At 36.6% G+C, this 24,497-nt stretch overlaps 1 protein-coding gene across 3 annotated transcripts; it reads right to left on the bottom strand.

Annotated features, from left to right (window-relative positions):
- Window positions 1-69: 69 nt before the first annotated feature.
- On the bottom strand, window positions 70-23,782 carry EML3 (Emsy N Terminus (ENT)/ plant Tudor-like domains-containing protein). Of its 3 annotated transcripts, none has more exons than XM_088969575.1 (10): window positions 23,274-23,782; window positions 15,320-15,528; window positions 15,120-15,229; window positions 14,782-15,031; window positions 14,166-14,393; window positions 14,018-14,086; window positions 1,543-1,788; window positions 1,397-1,465; window positions 1,247-1,310; window positions 70-786 (listed from the first exon to the last, which is right to left on the bottom strand). In XM_088969575.1, exons 1-10 carry the CDS (start codon window positions 23,299-23,301, stop codon window positions 575-577), a joined length of 1,485 nt encoding a protein of 494 aa, XP_088825701.1. In that variant the 5' UTR covers window positions 23,302-23,782; the 3' UTR covers window positions 70-574. The 3 variants fall into 3 exon arrangements, with proteins under 3 accessions (XP_088825701.1, XP_088825702.1, XP_088825703.1); XM_088969576.1 differs by having other exon boundaries at window positions 14,166-14,360; window positions 23,274-23,777; XM_088969577.1 differs by having other exon boundaries at window positions 14,166-14,351; window positions 23,274-23,768.
- Between the last annotated feature and the right edge of the window lie 715 nt (window positions 23,783-24,497).

Below are 24,497 nucleotides of genomic sequence, written 5' to 3'. Positions count from 1 at the left end.
AAGAGGACTTGAAAACCAAAACACATCGTGCCAAACACAAAAGAAAACAGGTAGGAAAGAACAAAGAAATTAGGTCGCTTTCAAATTTCAATGGATACCATTCGTATATAAATCGGTAAATGTTCTTCATCCTGGCTTGTCTTTGTCTGGTGTACAAGTACAATTGCTCATATACGCTCTGCACCATGAAAAATGCCTCCTTTGCAAACATACAAGGAGAACATCTACCAGACCTAAAATGGTAAGAACAAATTTGAAAAAATAGAGGATAGAAGATTAGCAAGTTAAACAAGTGCAACCTGCAAAACCAAAGGCAACCATTTCCAAGACGGCTTGTTACATGGCCACAGGTTATTCACTGCTTAAATAATTTTACAAAAGAATCCTAGCCTACCCGGGTGAAATTTACTGGATCAATGGTAAGATCAGACCCACCTATGAGTCCTCTACTACACAAAATACCGAAGCAAGGAGCTGTTATTCCACATAGGTGGGCACAAGACAAGAAAATAGCCTTGACAAGGGAGGTAGGAATTTTCTGGTAGTACAAACCCTAGAAATGGTGCACTCAACATCAAATGTCATCGTCACCCTCATCACCATCTTGCTGGTCATCAGATCCAACTCTACCTTCTCCAGCTATATGATCCCCATCTGAACCTTCACCCCTACCTTCGCCCATTTCATCATCAAAATCTGTAGTGTGCTGGTTGCCACCATATTGCTGGTTTCTCCACCCTCGTTCTCGGTCCATTGATTGCCCATGCGAGAACTGGTGCTCGCCATCTGTTTCAAGGCAAAAGAACCATATGGAATTAAGCTTATTTTTTGAAAATCAATCATCAAGAAATGCAAAATTGATCTAAATAAACTAAAAAAGGTGATGCTTCCGTGGATCAGTACTTTATTTACGTACCCAACCACTGGCATACTACAGCTTATACATAAAGGTTGTAACCACAACCCCAACTGCCTCAAAAAACAACTATTCCATCAAATTATCAATTTTAGCAATGTACCATAAATAAGATGTTTATAGCAGAAGAAATAAGACCATTTAGTACTGCAGAAAGAAAAGTGACCTCAATTTGATGCAAGAAGTTCAATTAATGCAATGGGGGAACACATAATATACAAAATATGGTGCTCATCACCAAATATATAGAAAAGTGGAGCTGGGTCATTCCAAAGATTTTGAGAAAACTGAAAAGTAAAATAGAACATGGAGTAGTGAAATTTTAATTACCGCTTTCACCATCAGATGCATCTGCAAGCCTTGCAATAGCATCAATAAGTGCTTGTTCATGCTCCTGATTTGAAAGGAGAAAAAGGCCAAGCTTAGATTCCTAAAGATACAGAAAAGTAGTAACATCACATGATGTGTGACATTTCTTACCTTTAGCACTTTCTTTGCCTTCTCAATCTCAAGGGGATCAGGATGACTTGCACCAAAAACCCTCTCCACCTGATCAAAATTTAGAGAAGCTGAAAGTCAATTCATTTGCATTTTATGGCCTGAGAGCTCAAGTTGCACATTCATACCTCCTTAATTAGAGTATCTGTGTGAAGAATTTCGATATCATCAGAATTCTTTTTCCCAATGCCATTTTGTGAAGGTGGGAAATCCTTCTTGCCCTGAACCTTTGTGGTGCCTCTCCCTCTTCCAGCACCCGGAACAGCACCTCCACGGCCAACAGACTTCTTAATCCCACGACCAGACCCACCACGGCCCCCTCGGCGAGAAATTCCTGGATCCTCACCTTCCCATCTGATGTCATCCGGTGATATCTGCCATTAATGAATGAACATCATAAAATCAGTCAGAAATAAATTATCAATTTAGGACCAAGTCAAATTCAGAATAATTATCTAGTTAATGCCCAACTTAAGAAACATGGTAATGATTTTTAGCTTTATATATTAAAATGAAGCAAATTATAGGTTTAACAAATACAAGACTAAAGGCTATGCATGGAAAAGCATGTGCTAATAATATCGCTTAAAGATGGGTTCCAACATCAATTAAGACTAAAAAAAAAGAAAAAAAAAATCTAGAGGAATTGATGCCTTGAAACACCATTGCATAAAAAGCTAAATGAAATACCGGTACTTTGTTTGTCCTTCATCCTTGGATATAAATTTTGTCCTCTAATTCAAAAGTTCCAGTTGGCTCACCTGCTAAAGCCAGTGAATGTGGTTCACACTGACCTGGGATCAAATCCTGTCCTCTGGCTCCCCACCCCACCCCTCCCCTCCCACACCCGAAAAAAAAATGCCTAATACAGAAAAGAAAGCCCCCAAAATTAAATATTCTCTAATCCATGTGCAGCAATAAAGTGCAAGAGGACCAAAAAGCTGTTTCCCAGTGTTTTAAAAGGCCCTGAGGCATATGCCAGAGGCGTCAACACCTCTGAGGCATACGCCTCATGCGCTTTTTTCATGAGGTGTGCTAGAGACATACACCTCATGCACATCTTATATAAAAATACAGAAAAAAAAAGGAAAGGAAAGGGAAGGGAAGGGAAAGAAAAAGAAAGAGAAAGAAAAAAGAGAAGGAAAGAAAAGAAAATGAAAGGAAAGGGAAGAAAAGATAAGGGGAAAGAATGTGGTTTGCCCCCTGCCCCTGCGGCAAGACCCCCCTTTCAACTACTTCACATGTGCTTCCTTCTTTAAGTCTCTTTGCTCTCCCTCGGGACAAGTGGGTTTCCCAACTAAGGAGATTTGATCTAAATCTGTACCTCCTAAAATTATTATTTTCTGCTGAGAGGTGTTCTATAGAAAAATCAACACTTCAGACTTACTGTAGAAGAGAAGGCCTTCTATGTGTGTGTCTCCTAATTGGTGTGTACTATGCAGGGGCTAATGGTGAGGATTGCTCTCACTTACTTTTAACCTGTTCTTTTTCTGTTGCTATTTGGGGTTGGATCCTTGCTTTGTTTGGTTGCAGATGGAATTTGACTACAGCCGTAGATCAGATCTTTGACCTTCCTTTTTTGCGTGGCCCACAAAATTTGGTAAAACAATGTAGAGGTGCATTAGAGCTGCTGCTTTGTGGACAATTTAGGAAGAAAGAAATGCGAAGATTTTCAAAGAGGAGAGAAGTATTCAAAACATAAAGGATTGCATTTTGACCAAGGCAATCCATTGGCTGAGATCATTGGATTCCTTTAAAACATATTCCTTTTATGACATTTAGAGGAACTTGATTGATGTGGCTAGTAGCAATAACAGGAAGAACAGGGTACCAGCTGTGTGGGTGCCTCCTTCAGAAGACTGGACAAAGCTGAATTTTGATGGTAGCAGCTAAGGAAATCTGGGTCCATCATGGATGGGTAGGGTGCTGAGAGATAAAGATAGTAATATATTAGCTTTATTCTCAGGCTCTGGGTATAGGAGACTCTATTAGAGCTGAGCTTCTAGCGGCAATACAAGGTATTCAGATCGCAGACTAGTTAGGAGTTTGGTATTTGCTTATTGAAGGAGACTCCAAAGTCATTGTGGGATGGTTAAAAAATCCAACTTCAGTTATTTGGTGCTACAGGGATCTTATGAGGAAAGCTAAATGGTTTTCAAGGAACATGACTGTTAATTATCAATGGGTGGGTAGAACAGCTAATACCATAGCGGATGGGTTATCTAAACAAGGGGTATCAAGGGAACATTTATTATGGGCAACACTGTAAACTTTCTTTTCCTAATCTGAGGTAGTACTTTGTTGTTGTTGTGGAGAGGTACCAGCTCGTGCCTCTCCTTTGGGCAGGCTGTATTGTAATATCATTCTGATTATCATGAATAAATTTTCAATCATTTATAAAAAAAAAAGACCCCCCTTTCAACTAATGCTATGCATTTTTATTCTTTATATAAAAGATTTTTATTAAAAATAAAGAAAAAATTAGATCCTCCCTTCCTCCTAACCCCCCTTCTCTTAAGGACGCTTATGCCTCCTTGTGTTCAGGAGGCTTATGCCTCTTGTGTTCTGAACTACGCCTCACACCTCTAGGTAGTGGAATGCCTCGCGTCACACCTCCACGTTTTAAAACATTCCCCTCCCCATAAAAAAAGGTCATTACCCAATGTTGGCCAAGCTATCCGGGGTCTAGGGAGGGGTGAGCTTGACATGGTCCTAACCTTTGGCATTTTTTTTTGGGAACAAAGTGACTGCCCTTAGTCCCAGACCATGTTCTCATGCTCGTTAGCCTTGTATTCTACCATTACAACTTAGGAGTTTACTATTACATCAAGCAATGGTAAAATTAAAAAAGATCATACTGCAAACTATTGCTCTATAGATGTGCATAGAAGATCCAAATACTTGGGCACCCAACTATTTGCACCTAGGGATGTTGTAGATTGGGTTAAGTGGTAAACTTGCACTGATCCAACCCAGACGAGGTATAAATATTTGTTTCATTAATAATATTATAAAAATGTACATAATATATGATTAAAAGTTACACAAAAGAAATAAAAACTTATTAATATTTAATACAAATAATAATAATTTTATAAACTAACAATTTAATCAATTAATTAATTAATAAAAAATGATTAACAATTAAATATATGATAGCTATTAATAACTATATTACTAACTAATCAATCCATTCGTTCATAATTATTATTTAGATAAATAATGAAATAGCTAATGATTAATGAAAGTAATAATTAATAAAAATCTAAACTATGTTTATTAATAAATAAATTCTTAATTAATTTTTTTCATAATCAACAATAATTAAATTAGTAATCATTACATCATTTATTAAATATTAAATAATTAATAACTTATAACAGTAATTTAATAATTTAATATATAAAATCATTCATATTAATGAAGTTTAATATTAAATAAAGATAAATTAATTCATTGTTTGAATATTAGTAACTATTTAGGTACTTATTCATTTAAATTAATTCAGGTGGTGAATTAAATAATTAAATAATTAATAATAAAAATTGGTAGTAGTAGTAGTAGTTCATTATTTATTATTCACTAATAACTAAACTAATTAGTAATTCATTATTAACTTTATAGTAAATTTTTATAAATTAAAGTAAGAGAAGTTTAATAATTAAAATATCAAAGAATTATGAAATCAGTATTAAATTATGAATTATTAATTCTTAAATAATTTTGAAATATGCAACTATTAAATTAGCAAAGAATTATTAAATTAATAAATGATTATACAATGATTAAATAATTATTAATTATTACTTCATTTAAGAATTATTTAATCATTTTCTTAATTATTTTCGTTGAATGGCTTTTACAATAGGATGGTAAGTTGCAATTTCCAAACATATTAGAGGGAATTATTTTTATATAATAGTAAGTCAATGAACCAAACGCTCTTATTACTGAAAAAATAAACTTTTCAGCAGTAGTGGTGTGGTTATCATAGACAAATGAAAGTACTAACAAAGTTGCGTAGCATTTCCCTAAAGCCCAATAAGTCAGATACAAGATCTTGGAAATGGTCAAGCAATGCCTTTTTCCTCTGTGAGCTCCTTCCAACAAGCAGTTAAATTATCCTACAAGATAGTCCAGGATGCTATAGTTCCCTCTAGAGTAACATTTCTAGTGTGAATGGGTGCCTTGTGGACATGCTTGACCAAGGAGCTGCTGTTTAGAAGGGGGAATGATCATCCAAGATCCTAACTGTGCCTTGTGCCATGAAGAATAAGAAAGTGCAAACCATGATTTCATTCATTAATCTTTTGCTCACAGAGCTTGGTCCCGCTTTTCTTGGCAATGGACAAATCCTCAATCAGTCAAGGAGCTTCTCGAGGCATGGAAGGTGGATGACCTGTCCAGAAAAGGGAGGGATAAAGACACCTAACCCTCACTAACATTAATGGTCAGATTACAACACGGCCCAAAAAAGATTTGCTTTTCCCACCCCTTGTTTGGCCAAAGAGTGCCAGAGAATTGGCAAACCTCTTGGCCTACTGAACCTGAATTTGCATGTTTCGAGTAATCTGGTTGATTTTCTTTTTTTTTTTTTTCATTTGAGAACTTCCACAGGCTAGAATCTTCCTCCTGCAACCATCTAACTGTCAGCCTAGAATCTCCTTCCACCAACAGATTTCTGATTTTCAACTGCTGGGTTCTTTTGATCCCTTTCAGAGCTGCTAAAATTTCAGCTCTCAATGAATCCCCCCAGCCTATAGGTGCTGAGAACATGGCAATAATTCGGCCTTCATCCTGGAACACTCCACCCATACCTGAAGGGCCTGGGTTTCCTTCACTGCTACCATCAAAGTTCAACTTAATGTATCCCGGATCTGGAGGAGTCCAAGCAGGACTAGGGGAAGAAGTCAAGGGAGCAGACCGAGCCACTTCTTCCCACTTCTTTTTTTTTTTTTTGATAAATAAATAGATGATTTTATTCAGCAGCAAAAATAACTACAAAAATCATAGCAAGCATACCAGAAAGGAGCCAACCATGGGGAACTAGAGCAAAAGGCAAATACAAAAACAGGCCCACAAAAAACAATTGAAAAATGGGCCTCCCTTTATCCAAAGAAATCTTCAACAAGGGCCACACTGAACAAAAGCCAAACGACCCAATCAAACCAATCTACACAACCTACAGAGAGATAACACAATTGATCCAACACCCGGAAACCCATCATCACCAGGCAAAAGAAACCGACAAACCAACACCCAACAGCTCCAACCAGCCACAACCAAGAATCAGACCAATGAGTTTCAAGCACAAATAACTAGCTCTAGAAACCAACCATCTGAGCTCTTTGAGCACTTATTAACTCTCATTTCTTTTTTACTTTCTATAGCAAGTAGAAAAATATTAAAAAAGAAAGAAAAACTACAATAGATGGTGAAGACATTTCAGCAACAAATACATCACCCAAGAAAAGGAAAAAGAAAGAAATTTGACTATACTAACTATAAATTAATCATCACAAAATACAATGTCTAGGAAAAAAGCAAAGCCGTTCCAAGAGAGACTAAATAAATCCAAGGACTCAAAATGCACCAAGATCTACTCCACCTGCATAGAACAAATATCTCACCACTTGAATTGTAGAACAAATATTTCCTTCAGAAGTATGCATCATAGTTTTCATGGCGCCAAGGTGAGGCTAGGAAACAGGGGGGCACCTAGTCGCCTAGGCGCTTGCCTAGGTGATGGATTTTTTTAAGTAAAAACATGTATCCCAGGGTAGTTCCCTAGGTTCCATAATCATATTTCCTTCATAAATATCCACAATTTTCATAAGTATAAACTTCATGTAAAAGTATAGAAAATCAACATATTCCAACATATTCATGAGAAGAAAAGGAAGAAAGAAAATAAAACTCAAAAAATATAGGGGCTGAACCCCTATTTCTGTTATAGGAAAAGAAGAAAATAAAAGGTGGAAGAAGAAGAAGAAAAATTAGTATATAAAAACACAAAATTAGTAAAGAAAAAAAGAAAATGTGTTTGGACAACATTTTATGTTCATTCTTACTTATTGGTTCAGGTTTTGAAGTCTTTGAGGGTTCAATGCAGCATTTAGCAATATTTGTGTTGACTAAACCCTAACAAATAAGAAAGTAACAAAAAGAAATTAGTATATAAACACACAAAATGAATATTTTAGTTTAAAATTTTCTATTTTATAATTATAACCTCAAAAAATTAAGAATATAAAAGTTTGTTATAACACGCTATAGAAAACTGCTTGACGATTAGACGAGGCGAGACTCCAAGGGTGCCTTGTCACCTAGGCATCGCCTTGACAACTATGGTATGCATATTCCTTTTCTTCAAAAGACTGTCTATTCCAAAGAATAATTGCATTCTTTGCGCCTAGAAGTGCAGGGCTACCTTGAAAAAAATATCCACAAGAGTAAAAGGACGAACACTTGGATGTTTAAAAAGAGTGAAGAAGAATGTCCAAATGAAAATAACTACCTCGCAGTAAATAAAAAGATGAGAAATTTAGGAAATGCTCCTAAAGAGTGCTCCCTTCATGCAACTGTTGATGGTCAAAGAGTCACCCTCCACCTCCAGTGAAAACATTAGATTAAGGTAAGCCAACTGCTGAGCATCCTGGGACAATTACGAAGATGTTCCAAGTGTCAAGCATCCTTGCTTTGGGCTAGCCCTTTCTACCCTCTCTTTTATCTTTCATTTACTTTAACTTTTTCTGCAATGTTTTTTGTAGATTCTTATATGTTTTACACCTTTGTAATGGTTTTCCAGCTTCTAAATTACCTTTTATTGCAAAACATAATTAAGATGAATTTTGATGGCTACAGAGAGCCCAAGTTTTCTGGGGATTGGAGCGTTTAGAACTTAGAAGATGCGATGGAGATGCAATGGCATTGTCTTTAGGACCTACTGGGTATAGAGATTCAACAACAGCAGAACTACTAGCTGTTTTGCAAGGCTTAAGATTACTTGTTGAGGGAAGTTAGGGCACTGGCCATAGAACTAAATGCTACATCCTCTTGGATTTACAGATCTGCCAACAGTATGGCAGATGCCTTGGCAAGACGGGGTGAAAGCAAATAGGACGGATGATGCTTTGGCCAGACAAGGGATAAATAAGACAGTTGTATTAGGGTAATTTGTAAAGCAAACAAAAGTAGGGTCAAGGGAAGGGGCATGCGCCAACCTCATGCAATGATTGAACAGCACTCTTTGTTTTTTTGTTTTTTTTTTTTGTTTTTTTTTTGTTTTTTGTTTTTTACTTCAGTGAACAGCACTCTATGTAATTAACCCATTCTTTTAACCATATAATAAAATTATTGTTATCCATTAAAAAAAACTTCTAAATTAAACAAAAACCAAGACCTTTTAATACCTGAAGCCTTAGTTCTTGAAAGTAGGACCAAAATAGCAAAATATCCATTAAAGCAACAATAATGCAACTAGCATCTGATCCCTAATTTTAAAATAGAATGAAGTGCAACTAAAATCACAAAAACAACCCCTATGTATATATCAGACAAAAACCTAGGTTAGGGACATCGCCCAATCCCCCACATGGACTTCTTTGGGCTTGCTTCATGATGCATTTATGGAGACAGAAGGCTATCTCTTAGGATTAGGAATACAATATTTTAACATCACACTAACTACTTCTAGAAATAAAACTAGGTGATAAACAAACATATTGAAAGTTCCACATACTTAAATTGTTTCGAGTGCTTGAAGCACTTTGATATGATCAACATATATTTGTCTTCACTTTCACATTTTCGCTTTGAATATGTTTTATATGTAATTTGAGCCAACAGTCTTTTACACTAGTGTAAGGACACATGCCATGCATGCCTGCAAGTAAAGATAAAAATGAAAAAAAGACATAATTTAAAATCAACCCAAAAGCAAAATAGTTTTTCCACATAGGTAGTAGGTCTGCACTTCAACCCTGTAGGACAAATGGGTCCACCCACAATGTCATAATTAAATATTAAAAGTTTTAAAAATAGGCAATAATATAGAAACATTTGTATAAAAATATGGGCATATCTAAAACATTATATTCATCATATTAAAAAAAAGTAACAGATAAAGAATATATTCTTAATAATGGAAATAGAATACAAATATTAGAGAAAAAAGACAATTAATGTCTGGCCTGTGTTCCCACTAATTGGGTCATATGGTTAAATAGTTCAATTAGACAGATTACCATGTTTTTTTACCAAGTCAACGGTTTGTACAAGCAAGTAGTTTTGTTGTAAATGGACCCAAAATCCTCATCAAATTATGAGTCAACCAGTTGATTTCACTGCAAGCAAAAAAACATTAATAGAGAATCAATGTTTTAAAATTTATTCGAACCACATTTCCCTCTCAATAAGCAAGTCAGGTTTGACTTGTGATGTCACAAATTAAATAACAAAATAAAATATAAAAATATTATATAATTTATAAAAAGTTTGATTGTGCCTTTAATATTATATGTGTCATATTAAACAAAAATATGTTAAAAAAAATGAGAACTATTATTGTTAATGATGGAAATGGCTATAATACAAACAAAAAGAAATTAATGTCTTACCATAGCTTGATGACTTGGTCAAATAGGGTCAGTAGTTCACCCAGTAAGTGGAAGATCAACAATCCAAACTTCTACATCAAATGGGTCGACCCATGATGTCATGATGAAAGATAAATATTTAAAAAATATAGAGACAAAAATATGAAAATGTAAATAAATTTTGTAGAAAAAAATTGAGCACACCTCCAATATCATATATGCATCATATTAAAAAAATTGTGTGAAAAATAAGAGCTAATTTTACTAATGATTAAATGGAATGTAAAATAAAAAATGACCCTAAAGTAAAATGACTTTTCCATCCATGTGGCGGGTCAGCAATTAAATTGTCTACATCAAATGGATTAACCCATGAAGTAATAATTAAATAATAAAAATTAAAAAACACAAAAATATAATGATCATCATCATCATCCATGCCTTATCCCAACTATGTGGGGTCAGGTCAGGTAAATGAATCTTGTTTTGCCAATCTGTTCTATTTAAAGCCATATCCACTGTTAAATTATTAGTGCTTAAATCATTTGTCACTACTTCTACCCATGTCCTTTTTGGTCTACTCCAAGCTCTTCTAGCCCCTTTAATGTGTAACAGATCACTTCTTCTAATGGATGCAGTTGGCGGTCTTCTATGCACGTGCCCAAACCATCTTAATCTACTCTCTCTCATTTTACCACACCTACTGGAGCTACTCCTAGGTCCCTACAAATAACTTCATTCCTAATCCTATCCTTTCTAGTTTTTCCACTCATCCATCTTAGCATTCCCATTTCTGCCGCATTCATTTTCTAAACATGTTGTTTCTTGACCGCCCAACACTCCACTCCATACAACACAGCTGGCCATACGACTGTCTTATAGAATTTTCCTTTTAATCTAAGTGGTATTCACCTATCACATAAAAGTCTAGATGCACCCTCCATTTTGCCCATCCTGCTCTAATTCTTTGGGTGGCATCCTCCTCAATTTCTCCCTTGTTACCAAATCGAGGGCTGGCCCGTTGGTGTGTTAACTGGTTTGTTCCAGTGTTAATGAAGAATTGAATCCCACAACCAGCACTTTGGGGGAAAAGGGGTCAAGGGAAAGGTTCAAAGTAATAGGCCAATACGCCGGTAGGGCATATCAGCCTGTGTCAGTGTTTTTTTATGTTTTATTTTTTTCCAAAACTGGTTCAGAGGGGTCGGTTTAAGTCCCGGATACCCTCTGAACCATGGTCTGACCCGATACAACCCCTGTAGGGGCATATCAGGAAGCTCCCGGCACGATACGTAATGGCTTATACAGGCCGATACGTATCAATACTTTGAACCTCGATCAAGGGGGAAGTTATTAATGGTGCATGGCACTGAATACCAAAAAACAAATCTCTCCCTTGTTATGAATTATTGAACCAAGGTACTGGAATACATAGAAATAAAATAAATTCCAAAAAATATAGAAGTTTTGTAGAAAAATATGGCCACACCTCTAATACTATGTATTCCTCATACTAAAAAAATAAATGTGATAAATAAATAATTATTTTTATTACTGATGGAAATGGAATACAAAAGCTAAGAAAAAATAGAACTAATGTCTAACCTGTGACCCCATAAATGGGCCAAAACATCAAGTGGTTCAATGGCTAAGTCACCATGTTGTTGACTAAGCCAATGGTTTTTATAGGCAAGCAGCTTGGTGGTAAATGGGCCCAAAATTCTAGTCAAGTGATAGGTCAACTAATCCAACCAATTGATTTGACTACAAAATAAAAAACATTGATAAAAAATCAATGTTTTAAAAATCGATCGGAACCATATTACCATCTCAGTCAGACAAATCAACTTGTCATGTCATAAATTAAATAATAAAAGTATACAAAATATTGTAATATTTGAGCATGTATTTTAATATTATTATAATGTTCATTATATTAAACCAAAATATGTTTAAAAAATAAGAATTATTGTTAATAATGATGGGAATGGATAAAATATAAGAAAGAAAAAGAAAAGAAAACCAATGCCTTATCCATGACCCATTGACCTGGTTAAATAGGTTAACGATTCAACTAGTAGGGTCAATTAGTTGTTCAACAAGCCAATATTTTTTTTTTCCTTTTTTTCTTCTTTCAATTAGTTGAGTTGAAACATGCTCAAAAATTTGTCTAGGTGACGGGTAAATATCAATCTAATCACCCAATTCAACTGCAAGTTGAAAACATTGATATAAACTACAAGCAAGCTTCAAAAGATCACAATGTATTGCGATGTATTCAGCATACAGTGCCAATTTGGGCTACACCCCAATACATTAAATACTTCGTGTTTTGGTTTTTTGTTATTTTCAAGGGGTAGGCCTTGCTAAAACAGATCCCTTGTAAAATTTTGAAAATAAATATTGGAGCACGTGATCAGAACACCCAATATGCGCGTTCGTGTGTATTGGGTGTCTCAATATTTTGAACCTTGGTTACAAATAAAAAAGATTTGGAACTAGGTCTCTAGGTTAAAAAGCAATAAATCCACCATGCATGTTTCAACCACTTATCTTTGTTACATGGGCTTTGATGTTATTGAAATTGCTACGCGCAATTCATGTGCACATTTACTAGTACTTGGAAATTTCTCTAAGCAACAAGTCAATTAACCCGACTATCTAATTCAACCACAAGTTGAAAACATTGATATAAACTACAAGAAGATTTGAAGTTAGGCCTTTAGGTTGAAAGGCAATAAATCCACCATGCATGTTTCAACTACTCATCTTTGTTACATAGGCTTTGATGTTATTGAAATTGCTACGAGCAATTCATGTGCACATTTACTAGTACTTGGAAATTTCTCTAAGCAACAAGTCAATTAACCCGACTATCTAATTCAACCACAAGTTGAAAACATTGATATAAACTACAAGAAGATTTGAAGCTATGCCTTTAGATTGAAAGGCAATAAATCCATTAGTAGACCATCCTTCAATCTTTTTTACATGGGTTTTGATAAGAACTAGGGGTGTAAGCGAGTCCAGCCAACTCACGAGCTACTCGAGCTCAACTGGCTAAATACTCGAACTTGGCTCGAAGATTATGAGTCGAGTCAGACTTGATTCAAGTCCAAATGTCCAATAGTTAGTTTAGCCGAGTTTGAGCTTCATAATAGCTAGCTTGAGTAGCTCGCAAGCTTAATCAAGCTTCTAATAAAATATTATTTTTTTAATATATTGTTATTTATAATATAAGTAAATATTAATTTTTATATTAATTTATTCATAATATAAATAAATAAATTTATAATCAAATTTCATAATATATTTGTATTTACAATATTTCATAATATTGAATTATTTATAAATTTTAATAGAAATTTATTTATAATTGGTTCAAACCAAGTCAATCTCAAGTCGCTTATGAGTATCAACTCGAGTTGAGTTTGAGTATGAATCTCAATACTCAATTGAGCTCGAGTCGAATTTTGAACTTTGAGTTTTTGAGTCGAGATCAAGCTCGAGCTTCCTAAAACTCAAGTGACTCAACTTGGCTTGATTACAGCCCTAATAAGAACACTCATCATCATCATCATGTGCAATGCACATGCACATTTACTGGTGTATAGCAAAGGGCTATTGCCCAATGTTGATCTCATGTAGTAATTTTTTAAACCCTTAACATTCATTTTAAGTGGAAGAAGAGGATTCTAGAATCATTGTTGAATCTTTTTTTGGATATAATTATTTAAAAGAGTATCTCCTTTTATAATTTCAAAAAAAAATAGTGGTATTTTCAATCATTAATACTAACAATGTTTTTTATAAGTAACAATTAGTATTAACAATGCTCTAAAGCATAATACTAATATAAAATTTTTAACATTTCGAACATAATCTTCTCAAGTAGTTGAAATTTTCACAAAATTGGCATTTTAAACGTCACATTTATGCCAATGCAACAATATCTAACAAACAAAAAAAGCAAGAATATGCATTTCACTCACAAGAGTATAAACATTACCTCTTTGAGATTAACCCATTCCCATGTCTCATCTGCTGTATTGATATCATAGACCAAGGCATGTCTTCCCTAATAGAATGGAATCACAAGCTTAGCTACACATCCCATTGAAGGCTAAAAATAATGCATCTTCAACGGTCAAATATACCTCAACAGGGTTATAGTCAGTTATAACAGCCTCGTAGAAGTTGTTATCTTCTGGCCACCTTGTCATCACTTTCCGCCCAATTAATGGATCAAATGCTGCTGCTTCAGTAGGTTCATTTGCCACGAGGGCACCAGAGGAACCTCTATTAGCCACTTGGCCCCTTCCAGCTGCACCTGTCAAAGGGTACTGCATGGACTTCATTGAGGATGTATCAGGCATAGACTGACCCTAAAAGGAAAATGAAAGAAAAACTCAAAAGGAAGGAAGGAAAAAAAAGATATTGGTGTCAATTCTTAATCCTGCTTTTTTTGAAGAAGGTAAAGTAGGGTATTGTATTAATGATCGAAGCTGTACAAAAAACCCCAGTACAATGAGATTCCATACACACCAGGGCAGATACATTAAGTGTTCAAAAAAAAGACAGAAGACAGTAAATCATTTCCATGCATATCCCTGAATAAAGAGTGATTTGCCAGCCAGGAACACAAAACGTCCAGGCATGCATTGATCACTCCTTCAACAGAAATCTTTTTTGCTCAAAAATGTAAGTATGTGTCTCTATCTATGTAGATTCTTTATTTTCACATGACACATAATTCAAAATATTTTGACTTACTGATTTAGGTTTCTTGCCCCTGGCTCCTACTCCAGCCCCTCGCTTTGCAGCCGAAGACGATGGCTGCATGGATGCAGATACTGTTTGTGGGTGAAAAGCCGGAGATGGTGCATTCAAGGAAAGAGAAGGTACAGATTGTGATGTCTTCTGTTTCTTGCGTGATGCTGAGACAGTAGGACTGGGTACAGGATCATGAACAGGTTGAGAACTGAGCAAACTAGCTTGTAGTCCACCTGCCTGTCTCCATTCCCTAATGTCATTACCCAATATAGCTTCCAATTACAAGGAAGAATTGGCCAAGAAAAAACAAGAAAGCTTGTTTCATAACACTATCAGACCTTATCCTCCTGATGATATCATCCGCATTGACCCTTGTTAGAAGCTCTCTGTGTTCCTCATCTGATACTCTGAGCTCTTTTCGAAGTTCCGTAATTAAACTTTCCTTCTCCTGAGGAAAATTCAATTCTAAGCAGTTACTTAAATCTATTCAAGATATATGGTACATTATAATGTTTAGCAGACAGGCAATTATAAATACCCAAGTAATAGCATCAGATTGAGCTTTGAAAGCTCGAAGGACTGAACTGTATGCTTCTTGCTCAAGCTGGTGGATCTGGGTCTCCATATCGGTATGCATCCTAGGGTATGCAGCAGAACCTACGACAGCAGATCTTCCATTTCCTGCAAGGCGACCCCCTCTGGGAACTCCTCTGTTTTGATGTGATGGAGGAAGATCATCATCAGTTCCTGTTGGCATTTGAAGAAAGAAATATAACATGAATAAATCCATAGGTATGCCAATACTGTGATGAGTTTACCTAAAGAAGTAATTCATGGTGAAAAATGAAAGAAGTAATGCATCCTCAGTGTGAAGTATTTTGTTTCTGAAATACAGATATAGGATCCAGTTATACCGTCCCTTGCAGAAAATAACCTGTGAGCTATGATATCCAGATACCATGTCCAGCCAGTGTCTTTGATGTATCTAGGTAATATAGCTTCTGAGGGTTAAGTAAGCGGGCTATCAGTTATTATGTTCCTCATAAGACTGACGATTGATATTCTTAAAAAAGGATAGGTGGAGTACTTCCAGCCTATTCAGGGATGTATAACACTTTGTACAGACTTGATTCATTACACAAAGTAACAAAGCAACATGGTAAAATTACATTTTTCTTTCAACTACCAAAGAAATGCAGATGGAGTATTGACAATTTGACATGTGTCCACCAGCTCTGCATACATAATAGTGAGGATTAAAGCAAGGTATATGTAATTAGGTACCTGAAAAGAGAGTAGCTAAACAAGATAAAAAAAGGCATCAATCTTTGTATTCTGTTATATGGAAGAGAATCAAAGTGTTGATTCCCTTGTTATCAGGATTTCAGGCAGGATGGTAAAACAATTGATGGCATCCTTGTAAAATAAAAAAAAAAAAAAAAAGGAAATGATACAAAGTTAAAGAGCTCAAGGAACTCTTCAACAATCAAAAGGCATTTGAGGAGAACCTGCAAACACCGTGATAAATGGTGTCTGCCTCTGCCATAAGTAAAAAAACTTGTTGGTGATCAAAAAGGCACCGTTGGAAAAATCCAACAAGAACACACAAGGGATGGGTCTTGACCCTGCCAGGAAAAGGCATTAAAACGAATTCAAGGAAAGCTAGAAGAAAAACAATGAAACTAAGTGCAAGGTGCCAACCAGCTGGTCGTAGTGGAGACTTGGGGTCAAATCCTGCCTGCACCTGGGTTGGGGGATGGGCTACCCCCTGTTGTGTAACCCTTCAGAAGATATATATATATATATATATATATAAACTAAGCCACAGGACTAAAAATCTATAACCACAGGTGACAGGCCCAGGCCCAGGAAAACTGTTAATAAGACTTACAATCCATGAACACAGCAATCCTAATTTAATAGCAACTAAGTTCTGAATCCAATAAGCCCACTTAATCAGTATAAGATTCTCTTAAATCAAATCTTAATTTGCCAAATAACTCAAAAATATTTTTTTATATCCTCTACACATACCTATGACAACATTCTTGCAAGGACAATGAATGAAAGATAATTTCTTTTACAGTTGTGTCTAGTGCCTCAAGCTCATGAAGGTGATGATACCATATCTCTGGGTGCATTTTCCTTGAAAAATGGTGCTGATTTTGGTTATTCTATCCTTTATTTACTTCCTCTACTGTTTTACTTTTTCATATGGCTGATCTAGAATCTTGCCCATTATGTTCTCATTCTGACCCCATTGTACCTTTATTAGAGCCCAATATGAAACCATTCCCTATTCTGTAGGAAATCCCCCTTATAAAAAATCATTCAATCATACCCATATAGCCCTAGTTTTGGTATTTTTATGTATTATGGGCAACGGCTCCTCACTGTTCTGGGACAGTGCCTTAAAGCCTATACTTTAACCAATCAGACAGACAGAGACCCTATTTTTATCCTCCTGTACTTCTTTTGGAGTGGTTTACTTACAAGTTACAACAACTTGTTGTCACAATTTCAGTGACCTTTAGCCTGGCCAATATCCCCTATTTTCCTCTGGCATTGATCAAAGCCTCACTTCTTTTTCCTTTTTTTTTTTTAAGATTAGGAGGAGCTACACAAGAGGGGGCAGCTCTGCCCCAAACATCACTTGTGCAAATATACATTAAAGCACTAGGAAGAGCAAAAATACAAAAATTTAGAGGATTGGTGGAGGAAGAGAGAGCTTGATGCACCACCCAATCTGCAGCTTGGTTCACTTCCCTGAAGGAGTGGACAAAGTAAATACTGCACCCCAGACTATCGGCCAGCTTTGAGCATTCATTGATGATGGTCTTCAGCCTCCAGGGAACATCAATCTGCTTCTTGAGTCAAGAAATAACAAGGAGATAATCACCTTCAATACAAATGGGGTGGTCCTTGAAATTGAAAGCAACATTAAGGGCTTCCCAAGCTGCCCAAGCTTCAGCAACATTAATAGTGGTCATACCAATTGAATAAGCTTTAGCATCTAGCACATCACCAACATGGTTCCTAGCAATGCAAGCAATCAAACAAGCTCCATCATCCTTTCCCGATGCATCAAAGTTTATTTTGACATTACCATATCTTGGTGTCTTCCAGATAATGGGCCTACATGATTTTAAATTGTTTGGATTGCTAATATTTGCTAAGCACAAAAACGATCTTTATAAGAGTTCACAGCTCTCACAATAATACTTGACGAGGGAAGACACCGATTGTTAAACTTTTGTTTTTCATTTCTATTTTTCCAAAGAAACCAAAGAATGGGGTTATATTTCTCATAGGGCATAGGCTCCACAGAATTTGCCACACTCTTCCACCATTCCTAAATTGAATAATCTCTACTGGTCGGCCCAACAATGTTGGGATCAATGATATGCCAAACTTGTTTTGCAAAGAACAATTTCTAAAAATGTGATCACCATCTTCGTTCTCACCACAGAAACAGCACGATCCATCAATGGCAAGTCCTCTGGAAATGAGGAGAGCTTTTGATGGCAGACAAGGTGAGGATAGGTGCAGTCCTTAGAGATGAAATTGGAAGTATTGTTCTTTTGTTTTTAAGAGAAGGTAAGGTATTGTATTAAGATCAAAAAGAAAGGATCATTTATTAACACAATGAAACTGGAAGTATTATCCGTAGCTTCTCAGGTCCATTTGATGTAGGTAAATCTAAGTGATGAGAGCACATCCCTTTTGCAAGATCTCCAAATGGCTTCATCAATAAATTTGTCAAACTTAGACGTGGAAGGTGACTGCCAAGTGGTCATATCATGGTTCTCTTTAAATGTTTCAAGACTTTGTGCACTAGAATATCATTGTGAGTACTGTCACTTGGCAGTTTAAGAATATTTTAAAAAAGGTCAAATGGCTATTAAGGAACATGACAGTCAGATTCCAGTGGTTGGGGAGATTGGCTAATGCCTTGGGCTGATTATCTTGTTAAACAAGGGGCTACTCGGATCTCCTTATATTGGGCTTCTCTGTAATTTTCTTTGTCCTTTGTTATGTTTAGTAACTAAAGGGTTGATGTTTTCCTCCATCTCCCCTCCTTAAAGGGGAGGTAACGTCTCGTGCCTCTCCCTAAATTGTACCTTCTTTGGCTTCGAATTAATAAATCTTGCAATCCACTGATAAAAAAAAATAATGTTTGGAATAGAGAGAGAGAGAGAGAATGCTATAGACAAAAGGTTTTTATTACTAAGAAATAGAGATGATGATGATAATGAAAACATAAGTACTGCAATAACACCAACACTTTTCTTCACTACTCAGACTTTTTTCAATCTATTTATCTACAAGACATTTTTGCATTCTTTCAACGTTTCAAAACTACAATAACCTATAACCCATAAAAACAAGCAGAATTGATATTGACTTCTAAACAACTTGAACAATCAAATACTAATCATAGTACAACTAAACAAATCAAAAACAACGAAAATTTTGGCCCGAAAAGAATAAGGACAGTTTCCACCACCACCAACCGATACATGACACCCTATCAATCAAAGGGTCATATCTCACACAAAGCATAGAGAATGCAAGAGATCATGACCTCAAAAGACAAGGGGCCATTGTTTGGTGTATTGGTAAAATATCAGGCTGACAAGCATGAGAATGTGGATTTGAATCTGACAGCAGTCACACAGTACCAAAAACAAAAAAGCCAAAGGTTATTCTAGTGCCCAATCCACCCCTACCAAGACCCAAATAGCAGGGACCAACATTGGACAATGGCTTTTTTTTTATGGTCTCACTAGATGGACAATTGGTTTTTTTTTTCTTTTTTAATGGGTAGATGGACAATTGGTTTGATCACAGGCATAGAAGACCTTTGACAGCACCTGTAAGAATTAAGAAGTTATCTGTTACAAGTTGAAGGGGCTTGAAGGAGTAGGGGTAGACCAAAAAGGACATGGGTTGAAGTAATAAGAAATTATTTAAGCACAAACAATTTAACAGTGGAAATGGCATTAAACAGAATGGAATGGCAAAATGAGATTCATGTAGCTGATCCCACATGGTTTGGATAAGGCTTGGATGATGACAACAACGATGATGATGATTATGATGACTAGATAGGCAATTAAATAACCTACCTAACAACATCAAAATCAAGCCAAAAGAACATGCTTTGTCCAACAAAAACAAAGGCTGAAAGAAAAGTGAGGAGCCTAAACTGAAATCAATGGAGATATTCTCTGAATTCTCTATGGCAGACTTGCTGAGAAAGTGGAAAGAGGTTGCTACTGCTGCTATGTATAAAAGGAACTGTATTCCTACTTGGACCCCCCTCCCGCCGGATTCATAAAAATGAATTTTGATGGATGTAGCTTAAGGAATCCAGGGCCTTCTGGGATAGGGGGTGTTTTCAGGAATGAGGAGGGGTATATTACTGCCATGTTCTCTAGGCCAATTGGAGAGGGTGACTCTATTAGGGCCAAAATTCTAGCAATTCTTGAAGGAATCCAAAGAGCAAGAGAATTAAGCATCAGATGCTTAGTGATTGAGGGGGGCTCGAAGGTGGTGATTAGGTGGCTGAAAGGAGATATCAGTGGCTTGTGGAGTTACAGCAATGAAAAGAAAAAATTTAATTGGCTGTGCAAGGACTTAGAGGTGCAATACAGCTGGGTGAAGAGAAGTGCTAACTCAATGGCTGATGGGTTAGCTAAGCAAGGGGTGGCTAAGGATTCTTTGTTTTGGGCACATTTTTAGTATTTTGTTGTCATTTTGATGTTGGGGAGTTAAGATAGTTTACCTCCCTCCCCAATTTCTGTAATTAATTTTCACAGGTATTATTCATTAATAAAGATTTCTGTTATCGATCAAAAAAAGCGAGGAGCCTAAAATCTAAACTTCCCTAATTCTAAACAACTCTCCAAGTTACAATTGATTAGATGAGGGACGACTGAAGTCTGAAGAAGACAAGGACCCTTAGTTTCACTGCCTTTATATTCATACGGTCAGGTCCTTGGTAGCCAGGTTTCACTGCCTTTATATTCTAGAATGGGTGGTACAATCAGAAACATAATGAAGAGTTATATATCTTTTCAGGTTAAACTGGGAAAGAGGATAACTTGAGATATGGACTACCATCTCTCCACCAAGATCTTCAAATTTGTTACTCATTCAACATACCATTGGATCCCCAGAGATGAAAGAGACTCTCAAGCTGTGACTTGTAAGAGGGTGGATGACGAATGAAAAAGATGGCCCATGAGTTCTATGACATGCAATTAGGGAATCAAGATCTCTAGCTTCAAATATAAATGACATGTTCAAATGGGTTAGACAATCAGCTAATCTTTTACTGACTCATTGGCAAGAATAAATGCTAATGATGTGGGATTGTAAATGGGGTCAAAATTACATGGGTGGACCATTAGGTTTTTATTTATTTTAGGTGAAGAAAACAGAAATGATTGTTCCTGCTCTCCTTGTGAGGAAAATTTGATGTACTTTTTAAATTTTCTCTTAGCATACGTATTTAAACTTGTGAACGATCAAGAAAAGAAAACCCAAAAGTAACAAATTTTCAACTAGACTAAGAGAAATTGAGGAAAACTTGATGGGGCGTGATCTGCCCTTTGTAATTTATTGGGTGTATCATGTATGGGGAGCTGGCTGATGGCCAGACAGGGGGCTTTTAGTATTCTTCCAGATAGCCGTTTCTCTAGTGTTTTTGTACCTCAAAATTTGATAAATTTTTCTTAATTATTACCAACCAAAATAAAAAATATAAAGGATCTTGATTTCCTCCCCCAACAGCTTCTTCATTCTTTGTATAACAAACTTTAGTCCAACTCTCTTAGATTCTTAGTCTTAGAGAATGTTTAGTTCCACCTGATTCTTCCAACCAATTTAAGTAATAATTCACTTATTCACTTTTGAAGGGGACTAAAAAATTGTTGTAAACTGGCTGAAGAAAGAGGAAGGAGCAATATGGAGGCTAAGGAATGAGCTCAGGCGCTTCAAGCAGGTTTCTAATGATATGGTGATTCAAATAAGATGGATTAGGAGATCAGCTAACAGCATTGATGATGGTTTAGCTAAAGCAATGAGTTCAAAGACAATCTATGTTCTGGGCTATGTTGTAGTTAGTGGGATTTCCTTTGGGCTATCTTTGGGGTTGTGTTGTAAGTAATGAAATTGTCCTTTGGGCTATAAATTGGGACTGTGTTGTGATTAGCGGGATTTTCCTTTGGACTTTTTGTCTGCCCACACCTTCTTGTTGTACATGATTTTTTAATTTAATGAATCATTTATGTGTTTCTGATCAAAAAATAATAATTCACTTTTGATGATTATGTTGTGAGTCCAAAAAATAATAATTGTCAATAAATTGAAAGAACTAGATTAAGAAGTCATAAGTCAAAAGAATTATCTATTAGATAATCCTCCGAACAGAGACTTCTGGAAATGAACATTTTTTTATAATTCTTCTAGAAATGAACATTTATCATAGCAACTCTATTAGCTTTCATTTTTAAGAAGCAACTAATTAACTAATTATGATGGTTACTTTCTATTTGCTGTTTTCTCTTCTATCTAACGCATAGATAGCCAAGACTGTCTACCAGCGATCTCATCAAAAAAAAAAAAACTGTACCCCAGTCACTCGTGCAAACCTCTTGGCAGCACGATGAATGTTCAGCAACATATACACTAAGTTGAAATCATGTTGTCAAATGTAAAATTCTTTTTTTTTTTTGTCATTTGAAGCACTTGAAAACAGACATGCGTTCATTTTCTGAAATGCCAGATGCGCTTCTCAATGAGAACAAGCTCAAAAGATGGAAACCGCCAAGATAAAGAAAATGTAGAAAGAAAAAGTAAAGAATTTTATGTGCCTTTCACCATAGAAATTGAACCGGAAAAAAATAATAACCAGTTTGGTGATGATAAATCACTTCCTGCAGGTCCAACCATCCCGTGTAACTCAAATATTACTGTATACTCCTAGAGGGAGATGATTGTCTTAAGGTTTTCACAAAAACATTTATTTTGTGCTTAGGATTACTGACAGTAACCTCTGACACCCCAATGGTACTCACCCTTGATCAACACCCAATTTTTCTAGGTTCAGGATACAAGCCAAACAAAATACACAAACCAAAGAGGCAGAAACCCTAGCCCGCGTTCGCTTGGAGCGAATTCCTAAATTGAATAAACCCAGCTTCCAAAAACCAACCCAAATACAATTCAAAAGTTATAAAGCAAACATACTTCAGCTCAAAACCCTAAAACCAGCTACCAACAGATCAAGCTCTAAACCCTAATTCATTCGCTCTGCTACACTCACCAACTCCCACCCCCGTTCAGCAGCTCCAACGGGAAACACCTCGAAACTAACAATGTGAATCAAATTCACCAAACTCTTAAACCCCAACCCGTGAAACAAAGCACAGAAACTCCTCGGAGATCACAAAACGCGCTAAACATAGGATCCTGAAGTAACTCACCGCTGCTATCGGAGAGCCCGTAATCCATACCAAGGTTCCTGGAACCAGATCCCTACTCGAACGAAATTAACCCCGGAATTCACTCTAGGCGTCCAGAAAAGCTGAAAGAACCGAATGAAGCAACAGAAACAGAAGCTGCAATCGACCACGAGCGGGATGTTGGCGATCCTCTTCTACATTCTTCCTGGAAACATGACGGAGAAGCGATTCAGTAGGCTTTGAAACGAGGGCCTGAGCGGGAATTCGAAGCTGGAGAAGGAGATATCCGTGTGACACTTGAAAATCAGTTAAATAGAGGGAGGGAGGGAGAGGGAGCAGCAAGGGACACGACTCACGAGCGTGGTCGACCAGTCAGGTCCGCAAGCGAGAGGGAATGCGGGGAGAAAAGACGGACTTGAAATGTGTTTTATAGCGCCTTTTTTTTCAATTTATAGTTGAGTTTGAGGTCCGCCCCTTCTCGCTTCTATTGTGTCTGCTTGTGCGATCTAGGGCTTTGAAAAGTTCGGGGCTTTCCCGAGTTAGAGAGGGCACCTTTAAATATGCAAAAATCTAGTTTGATTGATGATGGATCATGGGTCGTCGATCGTGGATCGTGGATCATGGATCATAGGTGGAATCGCATCCGTATCGTATGAACCAAAAGACCCGTGGGCCGTGGCCGGTCCGATCGGGTTATTTGCTTTTGATTTGATGAATAGCCAAGTAGGGGTGAATTAAATTCTTGTGGTTACATGATTACACGTGTATAGCAAAGAAATGGACAGACTGACACTCAAAGACAGCTGAATCTAATAAAAATCAACCTTAAAAGAATCTACTCAAATCGAGTTCTAATTGTCTACAGTTCTACTCGACGTACTCGTAGCATTCGGCCATCAATCAAGATATTCCACGTCAGCTCCATACAAATGGGAATGAGAGTTATAGGTGTAAATCGGGTTGGCTGGGCACGACAGCTCGCGGGCCGTGTCAGGCCCAGCATTATGATCCGTGTCGTGCTGGGCGTAGGGTTCGTAGTAGACCTGTTAATGGGTTGGCCCGGCCCTCAGACGGGCTTGAACGTGGTTATAGGTTCACGGGCTTAAATTCGAGCCAAAAAGCTCAGCCCACAATAAATTCGAGCTGGACTTGGGTTTTGTCAAAATAGCTCGAGCCCGAGCCCGGCCCGACCCAACTTAATATTAGACTTAAAGTGAGTAATGTGATTATGTCCATTTGAATAAT

The sequence above is a fragment of the Nelumbo lutea genome, chromosome 2, assembly GCF_056320005.1.
Source record: "Nelumbo lutea isolate HS-2025 chromosome 2, American lotus-T2T, whole genome shotgun sequence".
NCBI lineage: Eukaryota > Viridiplantae > Streptophyta > Magnoliopsida > Proteales > Nelumbonaceae > Nelumbo > Nelumbo lutea.
This window is presented reverse-complemented; position numbering and strand designations above follow the sequence as displayed.